Source organism: Crinia signifera, chromosome 1 (genome assembly GCF_055691185.1).
Source record: "Crinia signifera chromosome 1, ASM5569118v1, whole genome shotgun sequence".
Lineage (NCBI taxonomy): Eukaryota > Metazoa > Chordata > Amphibia > Anura > Myobatrachidae > Crinia > Crinia signifera.
The window spans coordinates 148,131,610-148,152,499 of record NC_139217.1 but is presented as its reverse complement, the minus strand read 5'-3'; the positions used below and the strand labels follow the sequence as shown (position 1 = coordinate 148,152,499).

Here is a 20,890-nt window from a genome sequence, read left to right as displayed (position 1 = left end):
GACTGTGCAGGCAAGGAAGTATCGAATTTGATCCAGTAAATAGAATGTGTACACTATGCCTTGGGGTAGGGATTATTGGATAGACACCAACTACGTCGACATGACTGAAGGTCAACATGCAGGATGTGCGACATGCGTGAAGGTCGACACGGGTTAGGTCGACAGTGTCATTAGGTCAACACAAGCAGTATGTCGACAGTCAAAAAGGTTGACAAGGGGTTTTTAAAATTTTCCCAAATGTCGTCAGAATGTGGACACTGAAATGTAGCACCGCGTCATCTCTCATGAATATCTGCGCTCGCCATGCTTTGGGCATGGTGCTTTGCTACGATCGGCACACTCTTTTATTCTCCCACCAGTGAATGGTAGGGCATGAAATACAGCCTGTCGGCACATGTTATCTTGCAAAAAAAAAAGTGAAAAACCCCATGTTGACCTTCACCATGTCGACCTAATGATTGTGATGACATAATGACCCATGTCGACCTTCATGAAGACAGGGTGGGCGGCTGACAGCAGTGTTTCTAGAGGCTGGGTGGAGCTTTCAAATTTTTATTTTATAGTGAGTGTGGACAAATTTGTATCTGCCTCATACAAAGTGCAGTGCTTGTTATACTTCAGACAAATACAGAGCAAGTGATCACAGTAAGGGGCTGATTTTGGTTCACCGTCAGTGAACTGAAATCGTCCCATGCCCCGATGGTCGGGGTTTGCACCTGCGCATTTCTGTGCAGGTGCAAATCTTGACTGTGAACGGCCTCGGTGATCTACAATGTCGCTAGGCCGTTCGCACGGAGCGGTGTGGGGCGCAGGTGTGTGGCAGCGGGCTCGGGTGTGTCGCCCATGGGAACGCCCAGCTTTTTATAGGCCTCACCATGAAAATGCTGGGCCTTCCCATGGGATTGAGGGCGGGACGAGGTGTGCTGGGGGAGTCGTGCTTTTGCCGTGGCAGGGTTACAAAGACTTGGTAAGTTTGAGCTTTGCAGCTTGCCAAGTCAACCAGAACCAACCAGTAAACCTGTTGAAAGCGATGTCTCGCCAGCCTACCGGAGCTCATTGTTGTGGGCTCCATTACATAAACCATATGTCCTGCTCTATAAGCAAAGTGCACATTGTTCTCCTTATGGGCAGTGTACAGTATGTAATGAAGTATTAATAATTAATACTATATATGGTACAGTATGTAGCAGTGATTCCCAAACTCAGTCACCAGGCAGTACATGTTTTCTGGATCTCCTAGTTGGTGCACAGATTTATTAATTACTGGCTGACACATTTTAAAACCTTCACATGTGAAACCCTAAGGCAGCGGTTCCCAACCTGTGGTACGCGTACCCCTGGGGGTACGCGTCCACAGGCTGGGGGGTACGCCGCGGCCCGGCCTGTAATGGCGGCCGCGGCAGTCAGCCAGGTCGCTGGAGGGGAGGAGAGTGCATTGCGCATCTCTCCTACCCCTCCGCATAGGCGCCGATTGCGTGGGTGCTCTGAGGCCAGAGCACCCACGGAAAACCTTAAGCACCCACTGGCCGCACAGTCACCCATCTGCCCGGCTTGCGATGTGACGCGCTGGCGTCACCGCGCTCCCACCTTTCTCTCCCCCGCCCTGCGCTGTACACCTCCTAAGTCAATACAGCGCAGGGAGAGAGAGCGCGGTGTGACGTCAGTGCGTCATGCAGTCAGTGTGTCTCTTCGGGTCCCCCCCCTCCTCACCTCCCATCAGTGACTTACTTTTAACTGGACCCCCAAGAAGCCGCAGCACTGTTTCTATTCCCCCAAGTGCAGTGTACAGACTCCGTCTCCAGCCTGAAAGCCGGGACCACGGTTACACACAGTAGCCGGCGGGGAGTCAGCCTGCATTTGATTAATGTCACAGCTAAACAACAACGGTGCCTAAGGAAAGGCAGGAGATGTTTGGATTAACCCTGATTGTACCCACAGGACTTCTTTTGTGAGTGAACATTTTTATTCATTTCATAAGTGTATTTTTTTTACAAGATTGCTTTTTAAAAATAATAAATTCTGCTATACTAGTACAAGGGGCACTGTGGGGCATTGCTGGCACTGTGGGGCATACTTGTTGCTGGCACTGTGGGGCATTGCTGGCACTGGGGCATACTTGTTGCTGGCACTGTGGGGCATTGCTGGCACTGTGGGGCATTGCTGGCACTGTGGGGCGTTGTTGGCACTGTGGGCACATACCCAGTACCATGGGGTCATACCTGGCACCGTGGTGGCATTCCCATTTCTGGCACTGTGCGGGCATACCTGGCACCATTGGAGCATATGTGTATCTGGCACTTTTGGGGGCATATGTGTATCTGGCACTATTGGAAGGCTAACGTGATCCATTGGAATGTCTGTTGCTTCAGTAATAGAGATTTGACAAATTTCTGTTACTTTATATGCTGTCCGCAGAATGGGCTGAGCTTATATTGTGGTCAAGTGGTTGCACTTTTTTTTTTTCTCGTCATTGCCAGTATGACTTGCCCCTGTTAAGCCACACCCCTTTTTAGGCCACGCCCCCTAAAATTTCACGAGGGGGTACTCATAAATGAAAAGCCTAATCAAGGGGTACGTGAGACAAAAAAGGTTGGGAACCACTGCCCTAAGGGGATACCCTGGTATATACAGATGCGTCCGATTAGTTTGTTGCCCACCATGCATGTGCATCATGGGGGGGGGGGGGGGGGGAACCATGGTGTAGTGTATGGTAGAAGGAGCACAGCCCTTGGAAGCGATGCTCTCATTACCCGCAATAGAACGGGCTTTTCAATGCAGACAGCGGCGGTAGCGGGTCTTTATATATTAAACATATATATATATTTTTCTATATTCTTTATTTAAGTTTTTAAATCAAGTTGAAGTCATTACAAGAATTCAGAACACGCATTGTTATACAGACTGAGCATTGCTGGACAAACAAATACTAACAATACAATTCTAACCAAATTTTGCAATGGCCTGTTGTTTCAGTCTGTCGTATCATTAAACATATATATTAAACATATATTTATCTCATATACTGTAAGTGGTTAGGAAATGGTTACAAATCTCAGTACTTGTACTCGGTACTTGTTTCCTAGCACGGCGCCCACTATTCCATTAATGTAGTGGGCTATTCAGGGTAAGGAAAACGCATCACATGTTATTAATGGCATGCGATGCGATGCGATTTTCTATCGCATCCTATCTTTTACATGTATTCACTCACAATCCATTAAAAAGATAGGATGCGATAAAAAATCGCAGGTACTTGTTTCCTAGCACGGCGCCCGTCGCAGGTGATCGCATACCTTAACTTAAGGTATGCGATGGACGCGACCGACTCGATTTCAGGGATATTTTTAGCCTTTTCCCCGACCATTAAAAAATCGGGTCCATCGCATGCCTTAAGTTAAGGCATGCGATGCGACCGATGCGGTAGACTCGATTTTACATATGGAACAATGTTAAAGCGGCCAATGGACCCGATTTTTAATTGTATACCCACCCTTATGGGTATTTTACATGTGAAATGCCCCCCTCCCCCATTGTTAACGCCACTCCACGATGAACGCCAACCCAAAGCTTGGCGAGTGTTGGTGGTACGCGTCCTCCGACCTTTTTCATACCCCCACTATCCACTTCGGCGTGGAGTTAATTTTATATAGTGTGGGGACGCGTAATACCTGTGAAGTAATGCCCGTGCGCTCGCCGCTTTGGGCTCGGAGGCTCGCTGCGCTCGCCACACTATATAAAATCAACTCCACGCCGACGTGGATAGTGGGGGTATGAAAAGGTCGGAGGATGCGTACCGCTGCGCTCGCCACACTTCAGGTTGGCGTTCATCGTGGGGTGGCGTTAACAATGGGGGGGGGGGGCATTTGACCCATCAGGGTGGGTATACAATGAAAATTGGGGTCTGGGGGGCATTTAACATTGGGCCCAATGTAAAATCGGGTCTCAGGGACCATTTTACATTGGTTTCGATGTAAAAGTTGCGTCGATCGCATGCGATTTGGTTGCATGCGATCGACGCAAATTTTTTGGACCCGATAGATACAATCAAAATCGCAGGCGCCGTACTAGGAAACAAGTAACAAATCGCATCGCATCTCATGCCATTAGTGGCATGAGATGCGATGCAGTGGAACGCGTCCTCCGACTTTTTCAGTACCCCACTATCCACGTTGGCGTGGAGTTGATTCTATATAGTGTGGCTAGCGCAGCAAGCCACCGAGCCCGAATCGTGGCAAGCACCTGAATCCATGTAAAGTAATCCGCTTCCCCGCGCGGGGCTCGCTGCGCTCACCACGCCGACGTGGATAGTGGGGTACTGAAAAAGTCGGAGGACGCGTTCCACTGCATCGCATCTCATGCCACTAATGGCATGAGATGAGATGCGATGCGATTTGGTACTTGTTTCCTAGTACGGCGCCTGCGATTTTGATTGTATCTATCAAGTCAGAGGACGCGCTCCGCTGCACTCGCCATGCTTCGGGGTGGCTGGCGTGGATAGTGAGGGGGGGGGGTGCGTTATGACTACGTAACTGCCACCATGAAACTACACAAGTACCAATAGTTTTTATTATTCCAAACAATGCAAAACTATAGAGTGTAACAATCAAGTACACAGCTGCTACCAAGTGGAGACTGGCCGAGCTCCTTCCAAAATTGTAAAGAATATACTTTTTTTTTACCGTATTATGAGGAATGTGTTTTGTATTCTATAAAAATTTAAACCATCATTGATCGCAATAAATGTAAGGTGCTGCGGAATATGTGTGCGCTATATAAGAAACAGTTAATAAATACATAAATAATTGTCCCTTTTAGTAACCACCAGAAATAATTACCAGAAAGTGAACAGTGCTTAGACTCTTTGGGGTTTATTTACTAAGATGGGAGTTGCCCATAGCAACCCATCAGAATCTACTTATTTATTTTGCACCTTCTAAAAGATCATAGAATCTTATTGGTTGTCCATAGCAATATCCCATTTTCAATGCACCTCCCATCTTAGTAAATAAACCCCATTTAGTCCATTCTCTGTGGGTTGCAGAAATGATGCTCAGCCATTTAGTAGGAAAGTTGAACATGAATGAAGGGGCCGATTCAGACCTGTCCGTACGGGGTTCAGTCCATTGTTCGGGGCCTGTGCATGGGGGGGGGGGGGGGGATATGCGCATACCCAAACCCCCTGTGTGAACACCTTCATCGAGTATCACACTCTCCGAGGCGTCGGCACTGTCAGGCAAGGGAAGGGGGCGGCAGGGGGCTAGAGCAGGGGAACACCCATGGTGCTATGTGCGTTCCCCTCGGTGTGTGCCCTTTAATGCCCCACATGCTGGGACTTGTGGTTCTCCAAGTCCCTGCATGTGAAGCAGGCTTGCTGGGACTCATAGTTCCATAGCAATACACAATAGTTTTTCTATTTTTTACACAAGTATCAGCTCGATGCCCACCGCCCGGGGCATCGAGGACAGTCCCGGGCTTCAGCATGGGCAGGTAAGTTCTGGGGGGGGGGGCCTTCTTTGGGGGGTCCCCACTCCCCCAGGACCCCTGCCCATGCTGACCGGTCAGGGGGATGAATGCTTTGACCGGGGGGACTTGTATAAAAAGTCTCCCCCCGGCTGTGGCATTACCCTGCTGGCAGGTTGGGCCCGGTGCTGGTTCTTGAAATACGGGAAACCCCTAGTCATTTTGTCCCCCGTATTTTGGGAACCAGGACCGGCCTTTGAGCCTGGTGCTGGTTTTATAAAATCCACGGAACCCCGACTTGTTTGTTCCTGTGATTTTATGAAACCAGGACCGGCTCTTTCAGCCCGGGGCTGGTTATGCTCAGGAGGGGGGACCTCATGCCGTTTTTTTTCCTTTTTTTTTTTTTTTTACACAAAATCGCATGTTTTAAAATGTTCACATTTTCATGTCTGAAAATAAGCACATTTTCATGACTAAAAATCGCCCGAAATCGCACCATATCGCACTTTTTTGCCACCTTTTTACATTTCGCCCTAAGTGGTTTTTTTTCCAAACACGTTATTGTAAATCAATTACTCTTTAGGATAATGTATCAGTTCTTTTCATGCACGTCTTATAATTGTTCAATTAAATTGCTAATGCAAGTAAATATGTATAATGCAGAATATAGTTTGAATAAGTTTTTATGTATTATGAAAATAGATACAATGAATATGCAAGACCTTCTATTCATTGATTAAATTGATATAATCTTTAGCATTGGAAATGTATTTGATTGTTAAATGAATTACTAGTTACTGTATGTCGTGCTTACTGATTATGGGACATAATTATTCGTTTTGTTTTCTTCAACGCTCTTTGAACTTCACCTTTTTTTTTGCTAAGGAAGAATAATCATCTGAAATTTACTGCAGCTGTTAGAGATGTTCATACGTTAAGTGCTATTTTAAGCCTCTGGGGGCAGCTGGGAAATCACTGCGTAATGACATTAATAGTACTTCCAGTTTCTTCAGAAATGCTCATTGCCTCGAATGCATTAATTAGCCTATTTTAGGCATTTTTCTAATTGCTTGTTTATGCATGGCTGTTCAGATTTTGCAGTGCTTGCAGAATGTTTTTTAGTATCATCAACAATTAAACACGCTATACAGAATACTGTATACCAATTAAGTAAAGGAGTTGTTGCACTGGCCAGGCCTCGAGAGCTACCAACAGTTAACATTTTTCTGGTCTCCTCCAGAATGATCTGTCAATCTTTTAAGGTGCCCATACCCGGTGCGATTATTGTATGCGTTTTGGTCCCGATCGCATCGCACGCAATTTGCATGCGATTTGCACGCGATGTGGTGCGATCGGGACCTAGTTCAAAACGTATGTGCAGCACATACTTTTTGAGCTGTGCGCTGGGATGTGTTCGGGAGCCCTACCATCCACTAGGGCATGGTGGGAGAATAAAATAGTGTGCCAAGCATAGCGAGGACACTGTGCTATATTTTAGTGTTTATGTTGACAACATTCAGGTGAACATTTTTTTTAAAAACAAACAAAAAAAACCCATGTTCACTTTTTCACTGTCGACCTTACCCATGTCGACTTAATGACCGTGTCGACCTTACCCATGTCCAGGGCTGCCAAGAGAAATCCTGGGCCCCGGTACAACAGCGTCACGGGGCCCCCCCTGGAGTGGCGAGCTACAGAAAAGAGGTGCATACCTCCCAACTTTGGCAGCGGACAAAGGAATATATGTGCGTGCCGCAGGCACACGCCAAAAAATTTTGGGTGCCGTTTTGTCGCTGTGAGGACATGGCCAGTGCTGTGTGAACTGCTGGCCATGCCCTCAGCCTGGAAAAAATGAAAATACACTGCAGCGCTATCCAATAAAAATTTCTAAAAGAGAACTTTTATAAAAATCCTCAGTGTTGATTGAAGCTTATTTCATCAAGATGAGAACCGTAAAGATCCCTACTGACCTCTAAATGGGTCCCTATGTTCACATAAGGGTATCTTTATGGTCCTTTTCAATCGATTAAACACTGGTATCTCAGCTATAACCTCTCCAAGCTCTGGATAGATATCCGTTACTGACCTGTATATAAGGCCCTATTTTCATGTAAAGGTATCTTTTTCCCCGGTTTCACACAACTTCAATATATAGTCTCCACCAATCACCTGGACATCCCACAGGTCATATGGGTATACACTCACCTCAAATTGAGGCCCTATGTTCGCCAAAAGGTATCTTTGTTTGTTCACCCAGCAATCAAGGATATCATCAGACCACGATCCTCCATAAAAGGTATTTATTCACGATAAAACAAACAATAAAAGCGAGTATTAAAAACTACACACAGATGTGTGAGACCAAAAGTGTCACACTTCCTCCCTGCATCCGGAACAGGGTAAGACAGTGTTTGTATGATGTTAACAACAAAACAAAAGTGGTCTCACCATCAAGTGTGTCCCCTCCTTCTCCTCACCAACGCGTTTCAGGCCCAGTATGGCCCTTTTTCAAGGTGTGAGGGGTATCTGGTCAAGGATGGTATTTATACCTGTCCTGCCATTCTTATTAAAAAACATCATAAAAAACCGGAACGGAGTAGGGGAGTACTCATCCACACTTCCTATTCCTAACTACCTAACTAATACAGCAGAAGGATTCTCTCTATAAGATTTACACATAGTTAACATCAATTATATTAGACAAGGCACATAATCATTTTCCATGGGGTAAAAAGACGCTATATGGCGTTACTCCCTCTTACTGGTACAGTCCATGTTTTTCCTCCTCGTCAGCGGCACCTGTGTGAGCTGATTGTCGCACTGATGCACGCTTCCGTTTCCGCGTGTTACAGCCGGACGTTCTCCGCTGTATACACGCTATCAGGGTAGAGAGTTCCTCCTGTCACTTGCCGGACATCGCGTTTCCTCCTTTTGGAACGCATCCTGACAACCTTGTGGAGCGCATCATTTATTTCTGGTCCGGGCGCCATTTTCTTTAAGACATTCAGATAGATAATGGTGTTATTCGGGAATGTCTTCATTTATGTAGTATTCCATTTTGTAGCCCGCAGTATACGATCCAGAAGGACAAATACAAACATATACACAGAGATATTAGTATTTATATACTCCACAAGGATTAGATGTTACAGTTTATAGGAAACATTTTACCTCAAAGCCTATATTTAACCCATTGGGTTCTATTGTTCTGTGTGAATATATTTTTCTCATTTCTGTGCAAGCTAAACGTTTTTCTTTATCATTTACACGCCAATTATCTTTGATTATACAAATGCCACAAAAAGAAAGGAGATGTTTAGTGTCACAATTATGAATATTTTTAAAATGCATTGACACATTGTGCGTCTCTGTCCCCTTCTTAATATTCCTTACATGCTCGGCCATACGGACCTTGAGCATTCTTATAGTTTTACCTATATACTGCTTGTGGCATGTACACTCTATCATGTAAACACAAAATTTGCTACTGCAGGTGATGAAATCATCAATCGCATGTACCTCCTTAGTTTGTGTACATGTATATTGTGTTACCACCTTGCTATCCCCCTTACACGCCCGACACATGGAACAGGTGCCACAACGGTAAAATCCTTTAGATTTTATATAGTTTAGAGGAGATGGTGTATTTATGGCACTTTTTACCAACAAGTTTTTGAGGTTATTGGCTTTCCTATATACAAAATGAGGATTTTTGTCAATGAACTGCTTTAGGACAGGGTCACTGGTCAATATGCCCCAATGTTTCCTAATGATCTTTTCCACTAGTTTGGACTGACTGGTATATTTTGTAATAAAATTAATACCTCTGTCAACTTTTTTACCCTTTACAACTGTAGGTGCCTCATCAGTATTCGCTGTGTAATTTTGGACTGATTTGAGGCCTTTTTCCCTCGCTTTCTTGATGGTCTCAGATTGGTACCCTTTATTTTCAAATTGTTTTACCATTTTGTCAGCATGTGTATCGTATATTGCTGTCTCAGTACAATTTCTACCAATCCTTTGAAATTGACCATTTGGTATGCTACGTAACCAATTAATATGGTGGTTACTGTTGTAATTGATGAAAGAATTACAGTCAGTCGCCTTCTCATAGTTCCTGGTTTTTACCGTCCCCTCTTCAACATAAATGTATAAATCCAAAAAATTTACATGGTCTTGACTTCTTTCGAAAGTCAACTTAATATTCACACAATTATCGTTAAGGGCACTACAAAAATCATTTAAGGACACATCGTCACCCCTCCAGACAAATAATATGTCGTCGATGTACCTTTTCCAGGACACCAGGCTGGCACCGAGCAGTGGGTCATTATAGATGTTAAGCTCCTCCCACCTTGCCATAAATAAATTAGCATAGCTCGGTGCCAGCCTGGTGCCCATTGCAGTGCCAGTAAGCTGCAGGTAAAACTCTCCATCGAACCAGAAGTAATTATTATTAAGAATCAACGATATCCCTTCCAGTATAAAATTCTTTTTCTCAATAGGAGTCCCATCCTTATCCAAGAAGTACTCTACAGCATTAAGTCCCGCCGTGTGATCAATAATCGTATATAACGATGTTACATCAGATGTTACAAGTGTATATCCTGCTTGCCATTGTATATTTTTAAGTACTTCCAAAGTAGCTGGAGTGTCCTTAAGATACGAGGCAGTTTTTTGCACCAAGGGTTGCAATAAGGTGTCAAGATAGTGGGACAAATTTGAAAGAACAGAATTAGTTCCCGCTACTATGGGGCGTCCCGGGGGGTCCACCATACTCTTATGTATTTTCGGTAGTATGTATACTACCGGTATAGATGGACTTTCACTTGAAATATATTTTTTGATTTTCTCCTCAAGAACCCCTTTTAGTGAATATAAATTAAGAAATACTTCAAGTTTTTTACTTATGGCTGCCGTAGGATTACCCCTAAGTTTTTTGTAAGTTTTAGTATCCAGCAGTTGCCTGTATATTTCCTTATTATAGTCCTGGGTATTTAAAATGACTATGCTCCCGCCTTTATCTGCAGGTTTTACAATAATTTTGTCATTATCCCTGAGGGTTTTGATAGCATTTCTTTCTCCTTTTGTTAAATTTAAGGTCTTAGGGGGTTTTATCTGTGCTTTATCAAGATCCTCTCTGACTAATTTTTCAAAGGTTTCCACTAAACAACCCCTTTTATGAGCAGGGTAGAAAGTGGACTTTTTCCTGAACACTGAGAAGGATTCTGTCGGGACTTCAGCATTCGTAGCTACAGGGTCTTCGATTGGCTTATTTTCATCAAAAAAACGTTTGAGGGCCAGTTTTCTTACAAATTTTTGTAAATCTACGTATACTTCAAATTTATCGACCTTATTGGATGGGGCAAACTTTAGGCCTTTTTCTAACAAGGAACTTTCATCTTTAGTGAGTTGGTACTCACTCAGGTTTACAATTTTTGTTTTATGTTCCTCTGTCTGACTAGCCTCATTGTTGTCATTATTTTCTGTATTGCTCTCTCCTTCCCTGGTCCTCTTTTTTTTAGTAGATTTTTTGCGGTTATGTCCCTTTCCTCTTTTGCCCCTTTTGTTGTTTTTCCTATCAACATTAGTTATCTGTATCTCGAGGTGGTGGGTACCTCGTCTAAAAAATGGTCGGGCTCTCTATTGACACTCAAATGGTTGGAATTTTCCCATGAGGCATTAACCTCCCTCCAATTATCATTATGTCTATAGTTCTGCCTCCTATAGTTTCTCCTCCATCGTTTTTCTTTAGGTTGTTCCCACTCATTATCCTCCTGTCTATCATGGTGACCTTGGTTTCTATTTCTTGGGGGCCCATCCTTCCACCTATTTTGTCTGGGGGTGTTAACAGATTCATTAAGGGGATTCCTTCTTAACCTGTGTTTATAGGCATTTTTTGGGGTTCCCTTTTGGGGTGGTAAAACAGGCACCTCTATTTCATCCCTATTAGGCATTTGTTTTTCTTTATTAGTAATACGATGTTGGTTGCCCTTTTTGTAATCATCTTTATCCCTCCAGAACTTTTTTTTCTTTTTAGCCATGAGATCTCTCTCATTCCGCTCTATTTTAATGGTAATATTTTCTTCCAACTCACTATATTCTTTAGTTTTAACATAAGGTTCTACCAGGGATTTAGGAGAAGGAGGGGACACACTTGATGGTGAGACCACTTTTGTTTTGTTGTTAACATCATACAAACACTGTCTTACCCTGTTCCGGATGCAGGGAGGAAGTGTGACACTTTTGGTCTCACACATCTGTGTGTAGTTTTTAATACTCGCTTTTATTGTTTGTTTTATCGTGAATAAATACCTTTTATGGAGGATCGTGGTCTGATGATATCCTTGATTGCTGGGTGAACAAACAAAGATACCTTTTGGCGAACATAGGGCCTCAATTTGAGGTGAGTGTATACCCATATGACCTGTGGGATGTCCAGGTGATTGGTGGAGACTATATATTGAAGTTGTGTGAAACCGGGGAAAAAGATACCTTTACATGAAAATAGGGCCTTATATACAGGTCAGTAACGGATATCTATCCAGAGCTTGGAGAGGTTATAGCTGAGATACCAGTGTTTAATCGATTGAAAAGGACCATAAAGATACCCTTATGTGAACATAGGGACCCATTTAGAGGTCAGTAGGGATCTTTACGGTTCTCATCTTGATGAAATAAGCTTCAATCAACACTGAGGATTTTTATAAAAGTTCTCTTTTAGAAATTTTTATTGGATAGCGCTGCAGTGTATTTTCATTTTTTCTGGTGTATTGGAGTGAGTGGGAGTGTAGTGACCCACAGAATTTACATATAGCTGCAATCCTGTGCGCAGACATTCTCCTGTCAAATTTCTTTTTATGCCCTCAGCCTCCCCGCCTTATTAGACGCATGCAGTGTTTAGCCAAGTTTAGTTTTGCCAAGGGGGTTAATGTCCGTTGCCAAGATGGCTAATGTCGGTTACCAAGGGGTTAATATGCATTGCCAGGGGTTATTGCTTGTTGTCAAGAGGAGTTAATGTCTGTTGCCAAGGGTTCTTGCTCGTTGCCAAGGGGGGGGTTAATGTCTGTTGCCAGGGGTTCTTGCTCGTTGCCAAGGGGTTAATATGCGTTGCCAGGGGTGGGGTTATTGGATGTTGCCAAGGGGTTATTTTTTGCCAAGGGTAAATGCTTGTTGCCAAGGGGGTTATTTTCCATTACCAGTGGTTCTAGCTTGTTGCCAAGGGGTTAATCATACTTGCCTACTTTTGAAAACTAATTTCAGGGAGATTTGAGCTGCTAAAAGAACGCAATGTGTCACTGAGAGGGTGTGTCATGCTCTGCCCAGAGGGCGTGTCTAACTTCCCCTATGGGCGCACCTATGGCCACTATGGGGTTTTCCTGCAGTGGCAGAAGAAAACTCTGGAACACTTTGGGCCTGATTCAGTTACGGATGTTGCTTCCTGTAACACTGCACTAAACATGTGAAAGAAAACTTCTGCCTCTTTTGCTGCATATACATATATAAGTATGCATTACACACATCTACCCCACAACCCTCCCCTCATATTGCAGTCAGAATACACCACTATATTACATTACACACATTCCCCCACATTACACCCAGTACATACAGGCTATTACATTACACCAGGGCTTGGCAAATGTTTAAAAATGTAGGAGCCAGGATGAAAATGTGTGAACTGCAATGCCTATTATACATGCTACACACCCATTACATATTATACCACTTGCTTGATGCCAGGGGTAACATACTCTTTGCCAGGGGTTGCATACTCTTTGCCAGGGGTAACATGCTATTTGCCATAAGGGATTACCCCTCCTCCTCCTCTTCCCTCTCTCTCCCTCCCCACCGCTACAATGCGCGGTAATGACAAACGCTGTGGGGGACAATCCACCTGGCTCCGGCTGTATCAGATCAGGTCCACGGCGTGGCTATTTCAAAACTCAAGGTGGCTTTAGGGCCAATTGGAGCTTGTGGTCTGACAGCCAATCAGGAGCCAACACTGTTGCTCCTGCTTGGCTCCCGAAGTGCGAGCTCCGATTGGTCGCAAGCCATCTCCACACTGCGGACTTGATCTGACACAGCCGGAGCCAGGGGGATTGTCCCCCACTCTGCCCGGCTGTTGCATTGACAGAAACCACCACTCTGCGCAGTGTGATCTGATACCTGGCAAATCTGGCGACCTGGCCCCGGGGTTTGTCGAGCCCTGCATTACGCACAGCTCCCCCATACACACACTGCCACATAACACACATATTAAATTATACACAGTACTCCATATTACAACCAGTACACACACACACACACACTGCTGTCACATTACACACACACACACACACACACACACCATTATATTAAATTATACACAGCATGCCATCTTACAGCCAGTACACACACACACTGCTGTTACATTACACACACACACACACACACACACACACACCATTATACAGTATTACATTATACACCCCCCCCCCCCCAAAAAATAAAAAATCATATTAAAGCCATGAAAACCTCTGTTTTAAATTACACCCAGCCAACTCCTCCCACCCCACCCCCACATACAGACACATTTTCTGCAGCCCCCACTGCCCCAGGAGATACAGCTCTCACCTGGCTGTGTTCTCCCTCCTGTGGTGCAGGGACCCGGCAGTGTAGTGGAGCAGGCAGCTAAAGGCAGACATATAGGAGCTGGAAGAGGCAGGAGCAGGGCTTGTCCCTGACACACGGAGCCTGGCTGCTGCTGCTGCTCCGAGTGTGGTGGGCGGGGCCAGCCCCGCAGTGCAGAGCCCTGGCTGTCAGTCTCACTCTCCCCTGCTTCCGCTGATAAGACGCTAGAAGTCATTTTTCACTTCCAGCATCTGACAGGGAGCACAGCTCTGCAGCGTTACAAGGAAGTGCAGAGCTGTGCTTCCTGTCAGACGCTAGAGGTGAACTATCACTTCTAGCGTCTGTCTCTCACTGACTGACTGACTGTGCACTATATGCAGGGGAAGGGGAAGGCAGGGACAGCCACAGATAACAAGTGGGTGGCCGGACACATGGGCGGGTGGGCGGACGCTAGTCCTCCCGCAGCCCCAACAAATATTTTTTTTCAAAGTGTGTGTCTGGACCCGGGCCCCCCTGGCAGGCCCGGGCCCAGGTAAAATGTACCCGCCCCCCCTGCCTCTCGGCGGCCCTGCCCATGTCACCCTAATTACCATGTCGCCCTAATGACACTGTTGACCTAACCCATGTTGACCTTTAGTCATGTTGACCTTTCTGCAAGTCGACCTTAAGCAATGGCAACCTATTGGTGTCCACCTACTTGCTGGTGACCTAATGATCCATACTGTAGATCAGGGGTGGGGAACCTTTTTTTTTTTGCCAAGGGCCTTTGTATGGGGAAAAAATCCTTCGAGGGCCATAAGTAAAAATTTCTCTTACAATTTGGCCTGCTGCAGCAGTCCCACACTCCGGTGGCTGCCGCTGAATAGGACTGACAGTCTCCAGCTGCTGTTGATTTAAGAGGAATCTCTTGAGAACTACCTACCTCTCACAAGAAATCCCCTGTACTTGACTCCCGGCAAAGCCTCCGGGCAGGTGGGAGGGCCACTCAGACCGGCTACAGGGGGGGGGGGGGGGTTGCATACTGCCCCCGGGCCTGAGGTTCCCTACCCCTGTCCTAGATGCTTGGGAGAAAGCTCTGTCCCTGCTAATCTCCCCCCTGCACTTCTCTGGCTTTTTTTGCAAAAAGCAACCTGAAACATCTTCCATCTATAAGAGATAAGAATAAAATAAAACTTTGCTACATGCTTCACCCAGCCACTGGTGACCAGTAAACTTCTTTGCCCAGATTTTTGATCTGTGCGATGAGCTTGAGGTGTCAAAATCCCAGCCAGCATATCAGCTGACCGAGTCACAGAGAAGAAGACCTTTGATTATTCATTGTGGCCTATTTTCACTGATGCCTTTTCACTGTTTTTTTTTTTTGGGGGGGGGGGGATGCTAAAAAAGGGTACTTCGGGTCCCATCGCATACATTAACTTAAGGTATGCAATGGGACCCAACCGACCCGATTTCGGGATTTTTTGAGGTTTCCCGACAAATGTAAAATCGGGTCCTTCGCATGCCATTATAATGGCATGCGATGCGACCGACCCAATTTTACATTGTAAGCATTGTATGTAATGTTAAATTCCTATGTAAAATCGGGTCCATTGTATCCTATTATAATGGCATACAATGCGACCAATGCGATGGACCCGACTTTACATAGGAACCAATGTTAAATGGCCCCCCATACCCAATTTTTGATTGTAAACCCACCCTGATGGGTAATTTGTATGTCAAATGCCCCCCCCCCCCATTGTTAACGGCACCCCACGATGAACGCCAACCCGAAGTGTGGCAAGTGCAGTTAGCCTGCGAGGGGCGGCGGTACGCGTCCTCCGACATTTTCATACCCCCACTATCCACGTCGGCGTGGAGTTGATTTTATATAGTGCGCTCGCCACCGAGTCCGAAGCATGTACCTGTAAAGTAATGTGCGTCCCCTCGTGGGGCTCGCCACGCTTCGGGCTCGGTGGCTCGCTACGCTCGCCACACTATATAGACTATATACGGTGGCGCCGTGCTAGGAAACAAGTACCATAAAAAAAAACATCGTAAAAAAAAATGCTGCAGATCAGAAAATATGTCCGCAATTTTGCCAAAAACATGTGGATCGGCAAAGAGTCCAGGTGTTTTCACCTGGATCCTGTTTATCCTCACCAGAATACCGCAGTAATTGAATACTATATGATGTGTAAGAGCAGCACCTCACTCCCAATATGATGAACTTCTGCTGAGGATAAACAGACGGCAGGAAGGACATATTGAATTATACAAAGAATTTCACAGCATTTGACATTTTTACTAGTAATTAGTGAGGCGGTAATGTGGCAGGAGGTGTCAAAGTAGTTTTGTCTGTGACCACACGGATCCAAGTTTCCAGCCAGCCAGGGTCCAGTGAGATATGTATGGATCGGTTCTTGCTGCCCAGGGTTAAGACTCACTGGTCGATTAACACTTATCTGACTCAGTGCTCCAATTTCTGTCAAAGTATCCTCTAAGCACTACGATCTGTAAATGAAAGTTAACAGCTTAAGGGAAATCCACCATAAGGTCTACATGTAAATCTTCTATTTGGAGCGACTTCGACAAGCGGTTGAGTTGAATTTATTTTGGGGGGGATTTCAGCTATAAGGCTTGTACTAGATAACTACATAAGGCTGTATTTACATTATAGATACTGGTTATTGGATTGCTGGCACTTAACAAGTAAAGTTAATTGCCAATATACAATAATTGTAGAAATGACTCGCAATCAACTTAATGACACAAATATAAATTTATTCAATAGACAGCTCTACAGAACCCCTTTGGATACTTATAAATACGGTTAATGATTATAATAATAGCTGATAGATCCGTCACCGAATCTTCACTACATTTATTGCGTTTATTTTTCATTCTGTGGGTTACTGTTGTGAGGCATCGTCATTTGAAGTTCAGCAGAAGCATAGCTATTTCTTAGCGTTAGTGCCGATTCGGAGGTGGGGGCTATCCGCATAGATGCTGTGTTTTTGTACGCTGCAGTTCTGTAAAATTATTCTGAAGCCACAGGAGGCTTCTTAAGTACAAGACACCCACTGAGGCCTCTCTGATCTGCTGCTGTATCTGAAGTATTTTAAATTTGTTGGACATCTGGTGTTTTTTGGGGTGTACCCACAAATACTAAGTATCCCCCAATTGTACAAGGGCATAAAAAAGTAGCCCACATAGAGTTTCCAAGCTGCATTGTGGTGCTTTGTCCCAGAACATACTTGACTTACTTTTTCGTGCATTCCCATGCTCCCATGGAAGGGTGGCTGATTCTCCCGCATCCTATCTGCTTCCTAGTGAAGGATGAGGAGATTATACGGGGAATTTGTGTTACTACATGGGTGTATGTGGGGGGGGGGGGGGGAGGGGGAGTGGCTAAATGTCACAAATCCACACTATTTATCCCTGTCCTCTCCCACGAATTGAATCATTTTGGGGTGCAGCCTAGTGACCTGACAGCCAATCTCGCCTCCTAATATATATAAGCAAACAGCAGAGTCTCCTCTCTGGGCTTCTCCCATAGAGGAACCTTACACAGGCAGGTATGCCCCAAATAGCTGTGCTACACTCTGCAGCAGTTACTAGGAGCTCTTTAGGATCCCTACCCGAAAAGGGCCGAGGTCAGCAGACATGCATACGAAGTAGCCCTACATTGTCCCAAAGAAGAAGTGATTGAAGGTGCTGTGTTATCCATCACCTACCTTCTACCACATCACAGGGTTGTGCAGCTTCAAAGCACCCATTTGGGAAAACAATAATTTCTCATTGCCACAAATATCAGTGCTAAATTATAATTCTTCAGTTTATAACAGGATAAATAATAAGTGTGTTCCATAGAGTCATCTATCCCTTAAACAAATATTTAATCTGACCATTCTAGTAAGAAAATAGAACTTAATAAATGGATAAGCTATAAAACCCCGGATGATATGATTGGTTTATGCACTGTATTACATTTTGTGGAATAGCATTAGCAGTAATACATTTTGGGGTTATTCTGGTTGATTCGCAGCCTCGCGAGTCCCCCAGACGCCGAATGCTGGTCTGCCCGCCCGTCCCTGACACGCTGCATGCATTTGCAGGCTATGTGGAAACACCCACATCATTTGCTGGTCACCGACCATCGAATGATGTGGTGAGTGCACACCTATGTAAAGTGACTCTCAGGTCACCTTAGCTATGCGTGCACATTCGCCAGGAAGTGAGCGGGCCACTGACATCCAGTGACATCAGCTACCCGCCATCGGCACCCACGTCAAGGGCCGATTTCCATGGGAATGCCTAGCTGTTTCATGGGAACGCCCATGAAACGCTGGGCGTTCCCATGGGCATGACTATCCGCCCCACATCCGCAGTCTGTTCGCTGTGGCCGTACGCATCCAGCATATGCACATGCGCAGAAATACGCATGCATACGCCCAACATCGGTCCCCCGTGCGAATACAAATGATTCAGAATAACCCCCTTTGTGCCTTAGGTAGTGAATTCCTTCCACACACTTGCAGGACACAAGTTACATATATTATTGCTCTTTTTTACATCTTTTTGACATGCTATAATTCTGTTTCAGAATGGACTCAACGCTTTACACCTCGCTGCCAAAGAGGGGCATCTCTATCTTGTGCACGAGTTGCTGGAAAGAGGATCTTCCGTGGATTCTGCAACTAAGGTAATGTACAAGAACACTGTAGAAATAAACACGTTTTGCGCTTAAGCAAGGAACTTAGTATATTTATATTAGCAAATTACTTATTTACATAATTCCAGTTTGGGCCGGGAGCTGAGGATTGTTGTTACAAGCTTTATATACAGAAACATTAGTGCAGTCCTGTTTAGGAATGAATATCCTGCAGGGGAAAAAGGTAATTTGATTAAAATTTTATCTTGAGAATAACAAGTAACAATAATTAGACAGGTTTAACAAGCTGATACTTTCCTGTAATAAACATATGATATATCTGTGACTAACATTAAAATATAAATGTGCAATGTTATTGCAGTGCTCTGTAAAATATCCTTTTTCACATTGCATAGAAATAATATTTGGGGGAGAGCTACTTACTTTTTTTAGACTGGGGTAGTGGACAAGTGGAAACGTTTTTCATAGTAACGAATCAGCTTCTAGATAGCATTTATCAAGTGGATGCGATAAAATTATAGATAGAAGCCGATTGGTTGCTATGGGCACTGCTTCATACACTGCCCCCTGTCCTCTGTTCAGTATTTAGTTTACCGCTATTTGACACTATATACTATACATCACTATAGTTGGCTTTAACTTTATGGTTTTCATGGGGACCCAGAAAAAGCCTTTACAGATTTATAAAAGCCGGAAAGTGCGGATATGATGACCCTCTTATGCCTATTACAAGAAAACTTGTTGGTCTGCCAACAACAGAGCTGAGTATGTTGCAGAGGAAGAGGGGGGGGGGGGGCACCATGGGACCTCACCACTGTGATTTTAAATAAAAAAAACTCACTGACAATAAGCGTTGATAAATGGAGTCCTTAGGCCCATATTAAATCAGCGCATTAAAAAAAATTGCGTGTGAAATACAGATGTTTTGCAGTTTTTTTACCGATGTTTAACAAATGTATTTTTGCCAGCCATCCAATTTGGGCACCCTAATAAACTACTTTTCAACTGAAGACACACAGTTTCTATTTTTAGGGATTTTGGTTTGCCTGATATATGCAGGTGCATCAAAAACCCTGAAAAGCCATGGCATGCACCGGCTTATCGGGGCTAATAGATTAGTCCATGATGAGACAATTACACCCAATACGGCCATAGACTGCTGTACTAGGGGCAAGAATTAAGAGGAAATCAAAATTGATTGGGAGGGAGGGATTAAATGGGGAACTCAGACAGAAACTATTATGCAAGCCTCAACTCCACAGTAAAGAGAAGGACTGTACCTCTCTCTGATCCAATTCTCTCTTATATTCCCACGATACAGTTTATATTCTGAAGTCCGTTTATTTATTTTTTCCAATAAACTTTTTATTGAAACCTCATGCATAAGTTTACAATGGGTATCCGATTATACAGAAGAATAAATATTACAGTATATTCTGAAGTCCATTTATTATATTAAGGTGATAATCTGTTAAAGGCAGTCATGGGCTAAATCACAGTCTCTTCTGTTCTACTATTTGTGGAAATAGGTGTCAAGGATTTACATTTCAAATTTGACTACAATTACAATTTAAAAGCCTGCACTTCCCGTTACAGTACCTCCACCCTCAGCACTTCCCGTTACTGTACCTCCATCCTCAGCATGGAAACTGCTATGGGTGGAGTTACAGTAACGGGAAGTGCTAAGGGTGGAGGTTCAGTAATGGGAAGTGCCGAGAGTGGAGGTACAGTAACGGGAAGTGCTGAGAGTGGAAGTACAGTAATGGGAAGTGCTGAGGATGTAGGTACAATAACAGGAAGTGCCTAGAATGGAGGTACAGTAGCATTAAGTGCTGAGGGTGAAGGTGCAGTAGCGGGAACTGCTAAGGGTGGAGTTGCCGTAACGGAAAGTGCTAAGGGTGGAGGTACAGTAACGGGAAGTGCTGAGGGTGGAGGTACGGTAACTAGAAGTGCTAAGGGTGGAGGTACAGTAACGGGAAGTGCTTAGGATGTAGGTACAGTAGCAGGAAGTGCTATGGGTAGAGGTACAGTAACGGGAAATGCTTAGGATGTAGGTACAGTAGCAGGAAGTGACTAGGATGGAGGTACAGTAACGTGAAATGCTAGTGGTGGAGGTACAGTAGCGGAAGTGCTGAGGATGGCGGTACAGTAACTGGAAGTGAT

General features: G+C 44.6%; 1 protein-coding gene across 39 annotated transcripts in view; it reads left to right on the top strand.

The window, feature by feature from the left end:
* The window catches only part of ANK2 (ankyrin 2), a 486,040-nt gene that overhangs the window by 306,622 nt on the left and 158,528 nt on the right, over window positions 1-20,890 (top strand). For all 39 annotated transcript variants that reach the window (XM_083174515.1, XM_083174496.1, XM_083174502.1 and 36 more), the window contains one exon: window positions 18,659-18,757. In XM_083174515.1, coding sequence (XP_083030641.1) covers window positions 18,659-18,757 — 99 coding nt within the window. The remainder of the gene's footprint in view (window positions 1-18,658; window positions 18,758-20,890) is intronic.